The sequence below is a fragment of the Vipera berus genome (assembly GCF_964194415.1).
Source record: "Vipera berus genome assembly, chromosome: 2".
Taxonomy (NCBI): Eukaryota; Metazoa; Chordata; class Lepidosauria; order Squamata; family Viperidae; genus Vipera; species Vipera berus.
In genome coordinates, this window is record NC_138203.1 from 201,918,630 (window position 1) to 201,938,062 (window position 19,433).

The window sequence follows — 19,433 nt, forward strand, 5'->3', positions numbered from 1 at the left end:
CACTTGGCAGCACAGCTGCATTTACAGCTGTTTGCAGCATCCTGTGGTCATAGGTTTGCATTATATGATAATTTTTGGCCAAAACCAGAAGTTATTTGGGTTTGTTTGATGATTGTGACATTCATTTTACAACTTCCACATTCACTTAACAACCACCAGAAAAAATCAGGTTGGTTATGTGACTGAGCCGATTTATGACCATCACAACATCTGACAGGAATTGGCGGGTTCCATTACAGCCGTAAGTCAAGAGCTATTGTGTTGTATTATCCTAATACATGGTGATTAAAGTTACAGCAGTATTTTTCAGCAGTGTCGGTATGTTTTGCTGAGATGTCAGTTGCACAAGGCATTACTTCACAACAGTTTCATAGCCCAAAGAGTTAGAGAAGATAATTCCTGCAATACTGACAAGGAGGCAAAAGCTTTGCGTTTTACCTGGGTACATAAAAATTATGGCCTTGCAACTAAGGGAATACTCGATTTACCATCACAAGTTTGGAACTGAATTAATTGCTTGAATCAAAATAAAGCTCTTATTAACTCACTCAATGGGCTGTCCTAGAGTTTTAGTGGTCTGTTATAATAGGAAGTAAAACAAATATTGGGTAAAAAAGATTTAACTGTACTTTTTTCTATATTTGAATATATTGCTAATGCACTTTTAAGTTTTGAGAAATGTAAACATATTTAAACATTTGAAGGTTAAAGTCATTCAGTTTTCAGTTCTGAAAATCATATAAGGAATCTTGTTTTGATGTTTGATAGTAACTGTTCTTTTAAAACAAAAACTGTATCCTCCCCCTTTATCTACAGATTTATGGAAGACCCACCCCACATGACTATGATTGTCAACACAAATATAGAAATTATTCATACTTGTGTGCTTAATATACACATGGTCTTGTGTGTAAATCTAATTCATCAATTAACCCTTAGATTATTTTTTATAAACAGAATCTAATCCTTGGTTAGCAATTTATGAAGTCTTCATCAGAGCAAAGCATTGGATTTATTTATTTTTTCCTCAGTGAGAAATAATCTGCTCAAAACAATGGAAACCTGAAGTCAGCTTTGCTATTTTCTCCATCTCTTCCTCCTCAGTTTCCAACTTAACCTCTCACATATTTTTGTTTTTGATTTGGGTTTGTCTCTGAATATTCAAATTTTATATGGGTCAGTATTCTAGCCTCAGAAATATTCTGTTAAAAGTAAAGGCTGTACTATACTGTACTGTAGCTATAAAAAATACAACAGTAACAAAAGACCATTTTGGATTCCGGTGGTGAATAAATTAGTATAAAATATTGATCCAGAAGTGTGTTTTTCAAAGTGTAGTATTACTTTCTAATGTTTCCTTTGTAATTTGGGCAGGATATCTACTTACTTTACAAGTTAATATATCACTGTAGCAGGAAAGCAGTTTGGTTTAGCAATTAAAGCACAAGGCTACAAACCAGGGGACTGTGAGTTCTAGTCCTACCTTAGGCATGAAAGCTGACTTTGGACCAGTCACACACTTAGCCCATGACGTCAGGCTCAGGTGACAAGCCAGTTGGTCAATTCCTGTTGCAGCCAAATTGGTTGGCATTTGGTTGACCCAGATCCTGCACTTGCAGAACATGGTAGGAAAGAAAAAAAATATTGTTATAGCACTTTCCTGCAATCCTACAAACTATTTAAAAGTTTGCACTTGTTAGAAGTTTTTTTTTCCTAATCAGAGTGCTGCATAAGTTTAGTTTTAGTTTAGTTTTATTTGATTTCTATACCGCCCTTCTCCCTAGGATATAGGGTGGTCCCCTTTCTTGAAAATTAAGTGAGAAAAAAGTAATAACTGACTGTGGAGATTGAGGCATCTAATTAGTACTTTTTTAATCCTTTGGTTTTCCGTATAGGTTGTTCCGGTGTACCTTGACTAACATTCCACAGACTCAGGCCTTACTGAATAAAGCCAAACTTCCCCTAGGGCTTCTACTTCACCCTTTCAAAGATTTATCGGTATGTTATTTAATGTTTGAAAATACTAGGGTGTTGATTTTCAGAAATACACAGCTTGTATTCAGATTACTGTAGTCAATATTTTTCATAATATAAGAAATATGGAGCTCAACACCCAGAATTCTACAGCTGCACCCAATTCCCAGAATTCCGGGAATTGAAGTTCACATGTCTTAAAGTTGCCAAGTTTGAAAAACACTTCTCTAGATGATAATAGAGTTCTGCATGCATATATTACCAACAGTTCTCTCAGAGATTAATTCCATGAATTTGCTTTGATTTATGTAGTCTGTTATGATGGCCAGATTTGGTAAAACTCTGACTGCAGGATTTTCTACAAATAAAAAATTCCAAAATCTAGGATTGTTTTTGGGTGATTCTCCTAAATTTTAGGAATTTTAGCTTATTGATCTGGGTATATTACAAGTTGTTTAAAGAAATTTAAGTCCTTTAAATAAGAGGAAGAATTGAAAATTAGAAAAAATTCAGATGAGATGACTACCAAAAGTGGAATTTTGTGTAAGTTGCCTTTTAAGAGTAAGTTGCCTTTTAAGAATGTGCAGTGCTTTAATAGTGATGAAACTTTATACTGACTGAACTAAAGATTGATTGACTGACAGTTTTTTATATTTAGCTTTTCAGGCATTTCAATAGATAATATTTAATCAAAATTGGGAGTATCTTTAGTAACGTTTCTTCCCTGATTTTAATCTGCTGTGATGGTTGTGTTTGCAAATAATAAAGAGTTACTAGGCTTGGGAATAACCTTGTGGGAAATGGGACATCAGTTGCTACAGATGAAACAGATAGTCTGCCTTGTCTCCTCCTAATATATTTCTTTTTTACATAACTGTGTGTTTGAATGCAACATACAACATTTTATATAGGTTGTCCTCATCTTCTGGATAAGCATATATTGTTAAGCGTGTTGCACTTAACACACATCAAATGTCCAAGTCCAATTAGCATTTATTGGTAATATATCATGTTTTATAAACATTCAGTTTTCCCTTCCTGCTTTCAAAATAAGAGCAGATTGCCTTCATCATTAGAGGAATATAGTCTGCAACTTTGAAAACTGCAAAGCCATGTTTCCCTCTGGTGCATGACTTTAAAGCAACCCCTTAATTTAGAAGCTTATAGGAAAAAAAATACTAGATTGGAATCAGAATTACCATTGCAAAGCATACATGTGAAGGCTGATTTTTTTTCATTATTTATATTTATTTAGTCCTATGTCAAAAGAAAGAATTAAATTATACTTGATGACAAATGTTCTTAAACAAATGACTTACACATTCCTCTTTTCAGCAATTGCCTGTAGTAACTTCTAGTACAATTGTGAGATGTCGCAGCTGTAGAACGTATATCAATCCTTTTGTCAGCTTCCTTGATCAGAGGAGATGGAAATGCAACTTGTGCCACAGAGTGAATGATGGTGAGTTTTTTTGAGTTTAAATCTAATAAAGAATCAGTTGACTTCATATTAAGTTCTTAAGTGTGCACATGTATACATACACGTAAGTTGTTTGATTCCGGTAAGATACATTTATGAGATTAATTTCTAGCTGCTTTTAGATAGTTGAACATATTATGGGAATAAATATTTCTTTAAAAGTTTACCAGGCTGAAAAATATTGTATAAAATACTATAAACCTTAGAGTTACGCTGGTTTGTAAAGTGTAATTTTCCTCCTATAGTTCCTGAAGAGTTTATGTATAATCCTGTGACAAGAGTTTATGGAGAACCTCATAAAAGACCTGAAGTTCAAAATGCCACTATTGAGTTTATGGCTCCTTCTGAATACATGGTGAGATCACCCTCCCCTCCCTCCCTCCCTCCCCAATCTTATACACTGTGTAGTCATAATAAACACAACTTGTGCAGAACTACTGTATCTCAGCATTTTTTTCCTTTTATTTGACTTTTATTTATCCATTCTTGTGTAGCTGTTACAGAAATAATAGACAGTAGTACTTTAGTTGAGACAAAGTGACTGGATATTTGTACCATACATCTTAGAGAACTTCGCTACATCTTGGAGCTTCCAAGTAGTTGGTTGGATTCTCAAGCTCTTTATGAGCAGCTTCCTTCTGTATTAAAAACTGCTCCTAACTTTTCAAACTTCCAAAAGCACCTTTGCATATACTATGAAGGATTATTACGAGAAAACAAAAGTCAAGCAATGTGCTCTTGCTTATGGAACAAATTGTGCTCTATGGACCTCTATGTCTTGTTCCATGAGTTTTGTTATCTCATTTTTCCTTGTTGATGCTTATGTAGTTCTAGGAAATCTTATTGATCTTACATTGCACCAGAAAAAAAGCTGTTTTTCAATGAGGAAGCATCTTTTAGTCAGACTACAGGTTCATGTAGTTTTTGTGACAAAACTGTGGGAGTAATTTGTCATTGCCATCATTCAGACTATAAGGGGCTGCATAGAGAGCATTAAGCTCTCACTCCACCAATTTCTGTGTCTAAGGAGGACCAAAACTTAGGGGTCTCCAGCACCTCACCCTCTATCCACACTGTCCAATATTTGAAAAAAATATTGGCACTAATGTATTGCATCTTTACCATAAATATATATTTTTATGTCATAGTGGTCCTCAGTCCTCTAAATCTCCGAATCCAGTATACTAGCATGTGCTATCTTTTTTTAAAAAAATGTGGGGTATACCATGATTTTTCTTTCATTTTGTAACAAGTTACAAAGCAGAATTCAGTACACTTGCTACAATGAAAACCTCTCATTTTCACAATAGAGAATTAATAAAAATGGATCGTAATATGCAAACAGTGCATTATATTTATGGTATTAAAAATGCAGACCACCTTGCAACCAAGTAAAAAAGTCAGCGGTCCTCGAGGGACATTTAAATGTTTATAATTGTGTCTTTGTTTTTTCAGCTACGTCCACCTCAGCCTCCTGTGTACCTCTTTGTATTTGATGTGTCACATAATGCAATAGAAACAGGATACTTAGATACTGTCTGCAAGACTTTGTTGGACAATCTAGATCTGTGAGTCCTTTGCATCTTTTCAAGCTATCAATGTAACCTTTAAAATTAATATCTCTCTGGTCCCAGGCCAAGCACACACACGTACAAAGGGGTGATTTTGTTCTGTTTACTAAATGAGAGTTGCAAACAGATGCACTTGCAGTATAAAGTCCTCCCCCTCCCGAAGTGTTCCAAATCAAAGCAGCACACAGGAGAGTATCAGGTGGAGTCTGCGGGTCAAAGCATGTCGCAGATTCATCAGCCAGTTTAGGATCAAAGTCAGGACTGCAAGGTTTACAAGTCAAGGCACAGGTAGTGGGAGTTAGGGTGGTTGTTGTCAAGGGACAGCTTGTGCTTGCTGCTCCATTTTAATAGAAACAACCCCAGTGCAACTCACTTAGGGCGAGACTCCTTCTGCATGAGGAATCTCACTCTCTTTGCAGCCTTCCAAGCTGTTGTGTGCAGGGGTTAGGGTTAGGGAGGTAATTCTGCACTCTCGTCTTCAGCAGCTGTGTGTGCTGTTTTGGACCTACCTCCTTTGCTTGCTCAGGCAGCGGTTGGTCTGGTGGTATCTGGGCTGGCTGCTTGTTGTTTGTCAGCACTTCTGAAGCTGGCTGCTCATTGTCTTTTCTCTCCTTTGACTCAAGTCTGAGCCCACCATGAGAATATCATTAAGTTGGATTGGAGTATGTCAATGCCAGTATACACATATGCATAATGTATCAAATTATAGTTATGGTAATATTTGAGGACGGGGTGTTGGTCATTAAGGAATGTTCACTGAATTGAAAAACAGGATAACACAGGAGTTTAGCTCGTTGCAAGATGATATCAGTATACAGATAAATTTACACAAAACTGCAGTGATGAAAGTTTATGGACCTTTTAGAATTATCTGTAATCCAAGTAGCATGATTCACAGTGTGATTTGAGGCTCATCTTATAATAAGAATGGGTGAAGCAGGAAAAAATGATATTTTGGCATGGTTTTGTCAAACCTCTGATCTTAACACAATGGGAATGTAGTGTGACTTGAAGCAAACAGTTAATGCAAGGAAACAAAAAAATACCAATTAGGTAAAGAAATTCTGTGAAGAGGAATGTGCAAAAATACCTAAAAGTCAATGAGCAGGTCTAACATCTAGAGAAAATGTTTTAGTTGAAATTACTATTGCTAAAGGAGATGCAAGCTTATTTTTTTCTACTGAAGAAATGAATGGTGCTCAACATATTTAGTGAAGACAAGATACAGAAAATTCCATCTGCTGCATGCAAATTTCATTGCATCAGCTTCAGATAATTTGAAGCTTCAGTGTAATGCAGTTTGAAGCTCTGTATTGTTAAAATTTATCTTGTATATAGCTATTATGAAACATAGATAACAAATTTACACGAATTGCTGAAAGACCTATTCTGCTTCTGTCGCTCTTACCTTGCTCTGTATACTGTAAAATATATGCAAAAATATTTTATAGTAATGCTTCTTGTAAAAACAACTGAAGAACTTCGGCTGTTTGTGGTTTCTTACTAGATTTCAGTGTGTTGAACTGAAGTACATTCTATAGGAAATGTATGTATAATCTGAAAGGATAATTTGCTTAAGGAACTCTGTATTTTGCAATGTTCATAAGAAACAAATAAAATGTCTTTTTCTGTAATGAAGGTAGAATTTTTCTCCATTCCAGAATCTCTCCCCTTGGTGATTCTCTGTGTTTCCGTTTTTTGTCATCTTATTGTCACCGTAAAGTTCTGTTCCACTACTTTGAAACTTAACAATGAACCAGTCTGAATGAGAGCTTTATAGCTAGCTGTTCGTGGAAGAATAATGTATTTACTTACATTTTACACGTTACATGAAATGTATGAAAATATATATGTTCAACTTAAATGTGCACACTTTATATATTTAATGCCTGGTGCTCAATTTCTCTGCTTCATTTTTAGACTCCCAGGGAACACTAGAACAAAAATAGGCTTCATAACATTTGACAGCACAGTCCATTTCTATAGCCTCCAGGAAGGTCTCTCACAGCCTCAAATGTTAATCATTTCAGATATTGAAGGTAAGAAGAAATAATCTCGAATACTAAATTTATGAAGTATGCTTTGTGGCTTCTGTCATATGCTAAATTGGAACATTAATCCAACGCATTTTCTGTTTTCAAAGAAGGAAAAAACCGTTAAATAACAAGTCTTGATACTTTGCTGTTAAAAATGATTCCCAGTCATACTGTAAGCTAGGAGAGCAAGCAACGAAAAAGAGCAAATGTCCTTTAGTCAAAGACACAGCTAGAAACACACTCCGTCTAGATAGAATATGCCTCAATCATTAGTGTTGAAGACTGCACGTCTTCAGTCTTCAAGAAAAACAGGGTTTATGCTGTTTTCTATTTTTGTTTTTTTAAAAAACCCTAGGATTAAAAAAATTTCATTGCAGATTTTCTTTCAGAAAATAGGCTATAGGTCCAGGAAATAAATACTATTAGTTTGTAGAAGATCTCTCAGGACTCTAATAGTTTGTATTTGGGGTAATGTAGAGGTTTTGCCATCTTAGATTTATTCTGGGAAGTGATGGAAATTTAAAAAGTCACTTTTTCTCAGTAATTTTCCCCCCACATCCAGCTCAATTAATTAATTAATTAGCTTTATTCATTCAGCTCATATGCCACTTATTTTGCCTTTTCTAATCATTAAAAAACAATAAAACCATTAAAACAATAAAAAATAACATTAAATTAGTTAAAATTGACAGAAATGGGGAGGTCGGAAGCAAGATTCACATGGAGGAAAGAAAAATGGGGTCGTAGTCCGTTAACCATCCCCAGAAAGATGTGCCTCCATTGTGGTACTGCCCATTTGCTCCCGGCCCTTTTAGAATGCCAAAAGGTGGGTGCGGATCTCGTCTTGGGGAGCACAATGTTCCAAAGAGCAGGAGCCATGGCAGAAAAGGCTTTTCTTCTGAACCCCACGAGGAGGAATCTCTTGACTGATGGGATCTGCACCATGCCTTTTCTGGCGTAGATGGGGTGGGCTTATCTCATCAGGGTGAAACAGCTCCTCAGGTAACCTGGGCCATGCCATAAAGGGCTTTAAAGGTGATAACATCTTGAATTGGATTTGGAAGCAAGCTAGGAACCAGTTTAGTTTAGAGGTAGACATTCTAGTGGTTTCCATGTGTTTTAAATTATAATTTGCGTAGTTTCTTTCAATTAATTATGCTTGCTATGGTTGATAAAAATCAAAATACAAAATATATAAAGGTCATCAAGCTTTAGGACTGTGCAACGCTTTGGATTTCGTTCCAAAAAACGGTCCCTTGGAAAATGTGAGTTATGAATGTAGCAGCTGCAGACACAGCTGTGTTAAATAATCACAAGGGGAGCAATGTCCTGTCCTTCCCATGTTCCAAAGCTCCTTTTTGGAATCTAATCTGAATTACTGCACAGTCCTGTCCAATTGTCTATTAGTTGTAAGCCTTGAGGTTTTTGTCCTATTATGTCCTGAATATAAGAAAAAGTTTTTTGTTTTGCCTTTAACTAAAGGACAAGTTGTAGTTTATGTCTATAAACCAAAATAAAAAGATCACCAGAATTCTAAATTTCTATTTCTCTGCTTTGATATTTCCTATGTGTATAAAAATCTGTTAAAGTGACAGGTATCTAGAATTATCTTCTAGAAGTCCCATTGTAAACCACATGCTAGTGGGGCGTTGTTTCTTCTGGCGATTACTGTTGGAAAAGAGTTCATAATCTCTTAAGCAACTTTAGATTGTTGTCAAGAGGATAACATGCTGTGCAAATGATAAAAGAGTAAATATTTTTATATTTAGCCAGTTTGACATAGTAATTAAGCTTTTGAAATAAAAATGGGATACTCCTGAGTTTTAATCACAGGTGGCATTAAAGATGGCTGAGCGACTCTGGGCTAGTCACTCTCTCTTAGTCCAACTCACCTCAAAGGGTTGTGTTGTAGAGAAACTAGGTGAAAGTATTAAGGTAATCCTTGACTTACAACCATAATTGGGACTGGAATTTTAGCTGTAAGTTGTTGCAGTTGTAAATTGTGGCATCACATTATTGAATCCATTTTTTTTACTGTTTTTATGCCAGTCATTAAGCAAATCCATTCTCCCGAATGGGCACTTTTTGCTTGAAATTGGCAGAAAACTTTGCAAATTGCAGTCCTGTGACTGGACCACTGTAATTGGTTGCCAAGTGCCTGAAATACAGTCATGTGAGGTGGGGGGAAAGGCAGCTAGATGTTTTATGATGGGTGGAAGTGCTTTATGGGCTATAAAGCAGCATTTCCAAGGCTATCATAACTGAACAGTCATTAAATCCAACGATAAAAAATAAATAATAAATTAAATACTTCTTTTATCTATCTTGTAGATGTGTTTATACCCATGCCGGAAAACTTATTAGTAAATTTAAACGAAAGCAAAGAGGTAAGAGGAATATTATATGTTGTAAGTAGAAGCAAAAGTATATTTTAAGCAATTGACTTTGAAATATTATTTTGCCTATTCCGTGTAATAAAATCTAAAACTTATTTTGGCCTGAGAACAAAAGAACTTCAGTTAAAATGTTCGATACCTGATTTTGGGACAAATGGCAGCCAGCGCTCCTGTCCACTTCTCAAGAGCCACCTGATCAAGCCCTTCCTAGATAACTGGACAAGACTGGGCCTGAGTCATCTACACCAGATTGGTACAGTCAGAGGGCAACTACTGATCTTCTGGTTCATTTGTGTAACCCACACTCTCAGCCCCCTGTATAACTAACTTTTCAAGCTCTTAGCATCTGATCAGTTATTATTTACACTCATAAGCTTGGAACCTAAAATCAACTTTTGAAGCTTTCAGTTGTTCTGTCAGATGAGATGATGCTATTGTAAGTTCTTTAATAAATAAACAAAATAACCAACCACTGAGTGATTAATTTAAGGTCTTCTCATTGGAGAAGCCCCGATCGTGGATGGTATTTCCAGTGGTGGTACCTTCGCACATAAATTTTTAACACAAGACAAAAACTTTTCACTTAGTACTACTATGGATTTTATTTAGGTTTTATTTTTTTTTAAGCTGCAGTGTGAACTTCAATTATTGGATAGTATAAAGATTAATAAATATGGCACATAAAAAGATGAAAATTTGATTTCTTTCAGCTGATTCAAGATTTATTGAGAACTTTGCCTCAGATGTTTATTAAATCTTTGGAAACCCAAAGTGCTTTGGGACCTGCACTACAGGCTGCCTTTAAACTTATGTCACCTACTGGGGGTCGGATTACTGTCTTCCAAACTCAGCTTCCATCTTTAGGAGCAGGTGCCCTCAAACCACGGGAAGAGTCTAACCAAAAAGGATCCACAAAGGTTAGCAAAACAAACTTTACGCCTGATTCTTAAGTGACTCTTAAAATCTATTTTTTATTGTAACTGTTCTTTTTAAAAATACTTCTAGTCTGCAGTGGGGCTGCGAAAATGCAAATTTTTCAACAGAAGAGTATCTTCCAAACCACAGGAAACTATAGTTCTCCTTTACTCTGCTTTGGTCAGATTTAGCATTGGGTTCTGGTTAGTATTCTGAGTACTATCATTTAAGAATGATTCAGAGAGACTGGAACAGGTTCAAAACATGCCAGTGAGAATGATCAGCAGAGCAGAAACTGTTGTATGATGGTACATTTGAAGGCACTAGGCATATGTAGCCCTGAGGAAAGAAGACTAAGGGAAGATATAATACCACTATTTACATATCTGAAAAGATAATGCACAGGAAATGTTCTGTATCACTACAGAATACAAAAATTACGGGTTTAAGCTATAGGGAGGCAGAGTTTGACTGCATATTAGAAAACTTCCTAATAGTAGAATAAAGTTCAACTGTAGAATTTATTGCAAGACAGGTGGTAAACTTTTTTGTGGTGTGCATGAGTATCCTTCAAGTCAGTATTTCCTCTGGTGACTGCCTGGACATATCCCTGTAGTTTTCTTGGCAAGATTTCAGAAGTGGCTTTCCATTGTCATCTTCCTAGGGCTGAGAGAGAGTGGTTGGCCCAAGGTCATCCAACTGGCCTTGTGCCTCAGGTAGCACTAGCTCACAATCTCCTGGGTTCTAGCTTGATGTCTTAACCACTACACCAAACTAGTTCTTGAATGCCTCTTTACTGGATACATTTTCAATTTTGATTGACTACTGGGAAACCTAGACTCAATCCATTTTGTAACAAAATCCTTGCGTTGATTTGAACATCACTATAATTTTTTTTCTATATTGGGCAGTAGCCAGTATAAATCCTTTGAATAATGCTGTCCTCGACTGTGAGCAAAGCATCAATTTTCAACCATCCACACAGCTGCAACTTCCCTTTACCTGGCATTCCTGGTGAAAGCATCTTCAGTGCATAGACATGCATACAGAAGCAATTTAGCATAAAAAGGCTGTGCTAAACCTTTGGGAGGAGGCAGCTGCTTCAGTGCTTTAATCAATATTGCTTTGCTGATGGCATGAACACGAGTGAAATAACCCTTCAAGTGCATATTTTGCCTTTTACCAGGATGTTCCTCTGACACCATCTACTGACTTCTATAAAAAATTGGCCTTGGATTGCTCAGGACAGCAGGTTGCTGTTGACTTGTTTCTTCTTAGTGGGCAGTACTCTGACTTGGCTTCATTAGGTAAGATACTCTTGTTGCTCGCCATTTAGGAATGCTTTGTTTAAAGATGTAGATTACGCCAGGATGATTACAATAAAACATGGTCATCCTTTATTGAAACTGTTGCATAAAACTTAATTTATATGCATGAGAAACCCTGTTCTACTGGTTTGCATTCTTTCCTGCCTGATTAATAAAGGCATAAAACACTTTTCTCATGTGCTATTGTAAAATGGAGTGATGATTTTAATTTTACATGGATAGATTTTAAATGGTAAAAACTAAAACATTACATACATAGAATGAAGGCTATTGCTAAGCACATTGGTTTGTGCTTAAATTGTAAGCCGCCCTGAGTCTTCGGAGAAGGGCGGGATATAAATGGGATTAAAAAAATAATGTGGAGCAATAAATTTCATTAATGTACTTGAACCTGTTTTCAGTTCATCATTTTTAAAAAATCTGTTCTTTAGGAAAGAAATGCATTCCACTTCAGCAGTGAGCCCAGTGCTTGAAACCATATGCATGTTTCTTTTTCTTACTGGAAAACATTTATTTTTTTATACTATATTACTCTTAAGTCCAAAAATGAAATAAATTTACTTCTTTTTAGGATGTATATCAAGGTATTCTGCTGGTAGTGTCTATTATTATCAAGCTTACCATCATCAACACAATCCTCTCTTGGTGGAAAAATTACAGAAAGAACTAAAGCGATATTTGACTAGGAAGATTGGCTTTGAAGCTGTCATGAGGATAAGATGTACCAAAGGTCAGACATTTAGTATGTCAGTGTTAATCAAAGCTTTGTCATAACTGCTTAAATAAGTGAAAAGATGCATGTAAAAACTGGAAATTCTAAGTAGCCCGAATTTGGAATTCTGACAAATGATGTTTGATACTCAGCATTGCTTATTATTCTTTCTTTACAGTCTTAATGTACGGGTTTTTATGAAAGAGTTGTCATAAAATGTTATAAGCCTATTGTTTATAGCTGTAAATCATCTGAGATTGTTGATCTGAAAGATCACGGGAACCTAGCATCCTGTTCCCCAGTGACAAGGTCTTTTATATATTGGATGGTTACAATGGAAGCAGCTCTCCCCCCCACTTCGTCACCCCCACCAAACATGCTATATTGTTAAATTTACTTATTATTACGGTTCAAGACCAGTACAAAAGTAACTTAACCAAGCAGGATCCAAAAGTACAATTAACAGTTTAGTAGCCTAATTCAGTGTCCTTCTGTTTACAAGGCTGGATATGACATACCTTTATGGCTAAGGCATGCAATTTATCTATTAATGCACATATGACATGTGCAAAACCCAAGGTTGTTTTTTTGTAAGGTTATGCACATACAGTCATAACTAACAAAGAAGAAGAGAAATGCAAATTAATGGCAAGGAAAGAGAATCCATAAGAAGCAAATTGTTAAATAAAGTGGCTCAGGTCTTTGGAGAATCTGGTCTGGCCATCATAACAGATTGTTATTTCTAGGAGGATTTTTTTAAAAATGCATTGTAAATCCAAAGGTGTAAATTTATGCCTTGAATGGTCTTTTTTGGTTAAAAAAAAGAATTTGGGGAGTTGTACGGAAGAGAACATCTTGAGTCAACAGCTGCACACATGAATGGTCTTGCTTTTGTATTTATGAATGTGGTGATTTTAGTAAACTTAAGCTTACTTTAACCACAATTTTCAAATGTTTTCCCGATTCAAAATAACATAGCCATAAGTCTACATTTATTCCTTTACTGTAAAGTACATATTTTGATTTCAGTTCAATTCTTGAAAACATAATGCCATATTATAATGATAATGCTAGTAGTATATTTGCATAACTTATTTAAGAATATTCTAATCAAGTTAAGCAGTTCAAGAGAGTGTCTACATTTAGATTGCTTTTTGTGGTAAAATCTCCTCTATGTGCACAAAGAAATACTGTTCCTCACTACACTGAGAATACTATAAAAGCTTTATGACAATGGGAAGTGTTTGCCATACAGAAATTTCATTTCCCACACATGCTTAGTGACAGTGCTTAAATCTAATCTGTTGAAAATGAAAAGTGAATGCTAGTAATTATAAACTTAATTATAACGTTTTAAACATAATTCTTCCTCACAGGCCTTTCAATTCACACCTTCCATGGCAACTTCTTTGTACGGTCAACTGATCTATTGTCTCTACCAAACGTGAATCCTGATGCTGGATATGCTGTCCAAATGTCCGTAGAGGAGAGCTTGACAGATATGCAGGTGGTCTGTTTTCAGTCAGCCCTCCTATATACATCTAGTAAAGGTAAGCAGGCTGTGGTATCTGGTATACATTTCAAGATCATACCCTCCACACCAAATGGTTGTTATTAAAGCTTTTAGACTTTGGCAGTTTTCATGATTAAGAACTTATTGGCAGATACTTACGACTTTCACTGTTAAATGGTACTTTGGGTTTGAAAAAAGTGGGAAGTAAAATGTCTTTTACATAAATTGGGTTAGAAAAGAGCAGCCCGTATTTAAGTTCGTAAGATGAATGACTTTGAATAACGCATTTCACCCCATGTCTGCAATGGAATTAATTTATCGTAGTTTGGAAGCATATCCTGGACTTATTTTAAATGCTATTAAAAACCTACTTTTTTAACAGGTGAAAGAAGAATTCGTGTCCACACACTGTGTTTACCAGTTGTAAGCCAATTGAGTGATGTTTATTTAGGAGCTGATGTACAAGCTATAACAGGCCTTCTAGCCAATATGGGTATGTGCTGAATTGTTGGATTGAATTACACAATATTCTTTGATTCATTGATACGATCATTGTACAAAGTTTAAAGATGGGCGGTAATGAATGGTTTGGTTGAGATTGTTCTAGAACGTATAAAGGTGCTTTACAAAATGTATCTAAAAGATTTGGGAACTGTGCCACAGCATGAAGAGCTATCGATGTTATGCAGTATTGTTTTGTATTCTTTTTGGTAAGTTGGATCTGTGTGTGTGTGTGTGTGTGTGTGTGTGTGTGTGTGAGAGAGAGAGAGAGAGAGAGAGAGAGAGAGAGAGAGAGAGAGAGAGAGAGAGAGAGATTGAGTGAGTGAGACTTTAATATCTATTGATAATACTTTTTATTATGATTGGTGTTTTTTGACAGCCAAGTGGACTGTGTTCTGTTTCTTTTCAGCTGTTGATCGGTCAGTTTCTGCAAGTTTGAATGATGCTCGAGATGCATTGGTGAATGCTGTAATAGATTCTCTTTCTGCATACCGCTCATCTGTCCTAACCGTTCAGCAACCAGGTCTTATGGCTCCTGCATCATTGCGTCTGTTTCCATTGTTTATCCTGGCTCTCTTAAAACAGGTAAAAATAAAAACAGAAATTGCCTGAGAAATAGAAGCTGGCTAAGTAAATTTTGTTAATGATGACCATTTACAGCATCATAGTTAATTATTTTTTCCAGATATTTATATGCAGTAACAAATTTAGAAAAACAATGCTGTGTTGAGAATAAGCTTCCAGACTTCCTGTATACTTGAAGTAAAAAAATGTATGGTTAAAAATGATGGTCTTGACATGGGCATAACTCTTAAGTTGTCTTGTTTTTCTGCTGCTACTTTGGCTTACAGAAAGCATTCCAAAGTAAAACAAATACCCGTTTAGATGAACGCATCTTTACAATGTGTCAAGTGAAAAGCCAGCCATTAGTGTACCTCATGCTTATTATGCATCCCAATCTGTACAGAATTGACAATCTCACAGATGAGGTAAGTTCTTCCTCTAAATTTTTCTGGAAATCATTGGATGTATCTTTCTAATTTCAGATATTATATAAAATTGTACTAAAACATTTGACTTTTGTGCATATTTTATAATAAAGGCGTGCATGTCCATGCTTTTCAGATTCAGGGAGCAGTTTTCTGGGATATTCTATGTCAGTCTTCCTTTTTCCAGATCTCATGTCTTGGAGGTTTGGAAAAATGAAAACTTTTTTCTTCTCCCTATCTAAGCCTTGAGGATTATTTACATGTGAATATTGACAATACAGAACTTTGCAAATAGGGACCAATATTTGACACGATAGGTGAAGGCATCAATTATGAAAGTAGCAGTTATGACAGACGTTGAGAGTAGATATAAATACAGTTAGCTTTTAAGATCTAGTATAAATTATGACAATTATGAATTGGATTATCAGTTGGCATGTGTATATGTCATATGGCATGTACCAGAAATTTTATAAGCTGTTTCTATTTTTATAAGTAGTTGTCTAATTTTGTGCTGGATATACAAACTATTTAGCCATCACAATCAAGTGTTTTAGTGTGCGTTTAAATGAACGGAGATATTAAATTACGATGGGTAAATTGCAAAGGACATTAAAATTGAATACATGCAAGTAGAATATCTGATATTACAAACAGATACGAACTAAATTTAAATGGTACATGTTCCTTTATTTTAACAAATGGAATATTATTATATACAAACATTGTTAACTTTGAGTTTCTTTCAAGAATAACTAAGATGCTTCCTGCAAATGTAAATACTTTTCATAATGCAAGGAACAGAAATTGTCCATAATTTGCAAAGCATTCTATCTGGAAACATTAACAATTGTTTAAAAAATAAGATTGGAGTATTTTTCTTTATGTCACAGATCTATGTATGTTTTAGATGTGATACATGTCAGGATATGGAAGCCCATGTTTATAATACAGAAGATCTACTGCTTTACTTGCCTATTAGAAATTATTTTATCTATTTAGGGAGCCCTCAACATTGGTGACAGAACAATACCTCAGCCACCCATTCTTCAGCTGTCTGTAGAGAAGCTAAACCGGGATGGTGCTTTTCTTATGGATGCTGGCTCTGTAAGTAGGATTTTATATATACTAGAAGCATTAGTAGGAGGTATCTCATTCTCCACAAATAAACCCTCATAACAGTACTTTATTAGTCTGGTTTGAGGTAAAGGTTTAATGGTTACATTATTTACTAATTCCTGTGTTTGAATATACAGGTCATGTTCTTATGGATTGGCAAGAATTGTGGACAGAACTTCATAAGCCAAGTACTTGGAGCCCCAAACTATGCATCAATACCACACAATATGGTAAGAACATAACATGGTAAGCAAGGATAGACAGCCTGAGTTCTTCATAGTTTTGGACTACAGCTTTCATCAAGCCCAGTAATCCCGAGTACTGCGTAACAGAGTGAGCGCCTATTACTCGTCCCAGCTTCTGCCAACCTAGCAGTTCGAAAGCACGTAAAAATGCAAGTAGAAAAATAGGGACCACTCCGGTGGGAAGGTAACAGCGTTCCGTGCGCCTTTGGCGTCTAGTCATGCCGGCCACATGACCACGGAGATGTCCTTGGACAAGCGCTGGCTCTTCGGCTTTGAAACGGAGATGAGCACCGGCCCCTAGAGTCGGAAACGACTAGCACGCATGTGCGGGGGAACCTTTACCTTTTAAGGATTTATAGAGTTGTAGGACAATATCTTTACAGCAGGTGGCAGCAACCTGGTCTTGAAAATCTTTCTTTATCTTTATCTTTATTAGACTTATATACCGCCCTTCTCCCGTAGGACTCAGGGTGGTTCACAAGGTTTTTTAAAATAATACAACAATTACAAACATTAAGAACAGTTAAAATAATTACATTTAGACCTTGAATAAATATAAAACCCCAATTAAAATCCAATTTAAAACCCCAATTAATACTCTCAGTCCAGGCCAGAAAGCTCAAAGAGCCAAGTCTTCAGGTCCCGGCGGAATGAGCGAAGGTCAGGGGCAGTCCTAAGCTCTACGGGCAGCTGGTTCCAAAGGGCAGGCGCACCCACAATGCTAAATAGGGTCAGACCCGGTATGTAGCTGAATGGGAGATCACCATGAAATGCTAAGAATAGATTGTAGAGTAGGCAAAGTTAAACATAAAGTCATAAGGTAACAAGAAGCCATTTCCATATTATATTGCTGCCAGGAAAACGACAGGAATGTAGTTACCAAAACCTGAACTTGACTCAAATTTAAGATGAAGTATCAGTCAGGATATTAACTACCTCTGTTCCTTGAGGTAATGTGACTCTTTAGAACTACCCAGAAGGATTAAGGCAGGGGTGTCAAACTCAATTTCATTGAGGGCCGCATCAGCATTGCGGTTGCCCTCAGGGGGCTGGGTGGGCGTGGCCTGGGTGGACGTGGCCTACTGGGTGGGCGTGGCCAGCTCTACATTGTTCGCATCAAGGGTGCCTATGGGGGCCTGGGCAGGAGTGGGACAGATCTGAGGGTCTCTGGCAGAAGGAGGGTCTCTGGGCCAGGGCCAAGGCAGTGGGGGCCGTTCCCTCACTGTTTCCAGGATGGCTTCGCGGGCCACATGAAACCACTTCGTGGGCCGGATCCGCCCCCCGGGCCTTGTGTTTGACATGTCTGGATTAAGGCTTGGCCAACAAAATACTAGTTGTGCAAACTGAAGCGTTTATTGAAATAGACCTACAAAGAGCCTTTGTGATTTTGGCTTTTAGATACCCTTATGAATGCCTGAGTTTGCACCTTATAATTTAGAAGAACTAAAGTCAATTTTCCAAAAAATGTTGTCATTAAATAAACAGTCTATGCACTATATGTTTATGTCTATTGTAAGATCTCATTTGCCATGCTATGTTCATTAAAATACATGAAATTCCATTTCCATTTTGTTTGTGTGCAACATCACATTCAGAATGAACAGACTTTCTGCTTTAATAGATATTCCTTTCCCACTTAATGTAGTATATTAAGGTTTTCTACGCAGGTAGCCCTGGTCTTACGACAGCAGTTGAGACCATAATTACTGTGGCTAAGTAATGCAGTCAAAGTGTGACATCTTTTGACCACCTCATCTAGCATTGGCAATTCTGGCAGTCCGAGATGCTATCATTAAACAAAGACCTTACCTGACTGTGACTTCTGACTTTCCCATTGACTTTGTGTGTGGGAAACCAACAAGGAACATTGTAAATTGTGGTCCAATGCCTGTGGGAGTTGCAACAATCAGAGCTCCAAGGGCCTGTCTTTAAATTCCTCTCATTCAGTGTCACTGTAACTTTGGTCAATGAACAAAGTCATAGTCAAGGACTGCTTTATCTTAAATTTGCTTAAGTGTTCTTCCAGTGCTCTGTCTCATGAAAAATGATTTACTTTGTTGTGTTCTGAAAGAGAGGAAAAAGGATACTCCTGCAGAGATAGCTTAGTGAAGTTAGAATCAGTCCATGATATATATACTGCTCAGTATTCTGAATACATAATATATTTTATAATAGTTTTTGCTTCATGATTACCCCCATTTTTGTTTGTTTTTAACAGACACATCTTCCAGAATTGAACACAGCTGAATCTTCTAGAATGCATGCTTTTATTTTCTGGCTAAGGGAGCAAAGGCCTTTCTTTCCTATATTATATATTCTAAGGTAAGTGGAATGCTTGTGAAATTTGATTTGTTAGATTGAACAAAATTTTGCATGATTGTCTTTCTGAACATTAACAACTTCACGCAGGTAAGTACCTTAAGTTGCAAACTTTCTTAAGTTCATATCTGGTACAACAAGACACTTTTTTGCAGAGACAGAAAGCATATTCAGTGGGGGGAAAAACCTACCAGCCAAAAGTATGGTATTAAGTAACACTATGGAAAGGAATAAAAGAAGAGGGCAGTGAAGATGATGCAAATGGAATTATGATATTTGTTAATATTTATTTGCAGGATTGTTAGCTATTTAGACTGTCTAAAATAGACAAAGTT

General features: G+C 36.4%; 1 protein-coding gene across 1 annotated transcript in view; it reads left to right on the forward strand.

The window, feature by feature from the left end:
* SEC24A (SEC24 homolog A, COPII coat complex component) overlaps positions 1-19,433 on the forward strand; it is a 43,119-nt gene that overhangs the window by 20,875 nt on the left and 2,811 nt on the right. The window contains exons 7-22 of the mRNA XM_081317681.1: positions 1,896-1,998; positions 3,310-3,436; positions 3,700-3,809; positions 4,910-5,022; positions 6,946-7,064; positions 9,393-9,448; positions 10,168-10,374; positions 11,559-11,679; positions 12,272-12,430; positions 13,789-13,962; positions 14,308-14,418; positions 14,836-15,011; positions 15,278-15,415; positions 16,418-16,522; positions 16,672-16,764; positions 18,998-19,101. Of these exons, the coding sequence (XP_081173807.1) occupies positions 1,896-1,998; positions 3,310-3,436; positions 3,700-3,809; positions 4,910-5,022; positions 6,946-7,064; positions 9,393-9,448; positions 10,168-10,374; positions 11,559-11,679; positions 12,272-12,430; positions 13,789-13,962; positions 14,308-14,418; positions 14,836-15,011; positions 15,278-15,415; positions 16,418-16,522; positions 16,672-16,764; positions 18,998-19,101 (2,016 nt within the window). The remainder of the gene's footprint in view (positions 1-1,895; positions 1,999-3,309; positions 3,437-3,699; positions 3,810-4,909; positions 5,023-6,945; positions 7,065-9,392; positions 9,449-10,167; positions 10,375-11,558; positions 11,680-12,271; positions 12,431-13,788; positions 13,963-14,307; positions 14,419-14,835; positions 15,012-15,277; positions 15,416-16,417; positions 16,523-16,671; positions 16,765-18,997; positions 19,102-19,433) is intronic.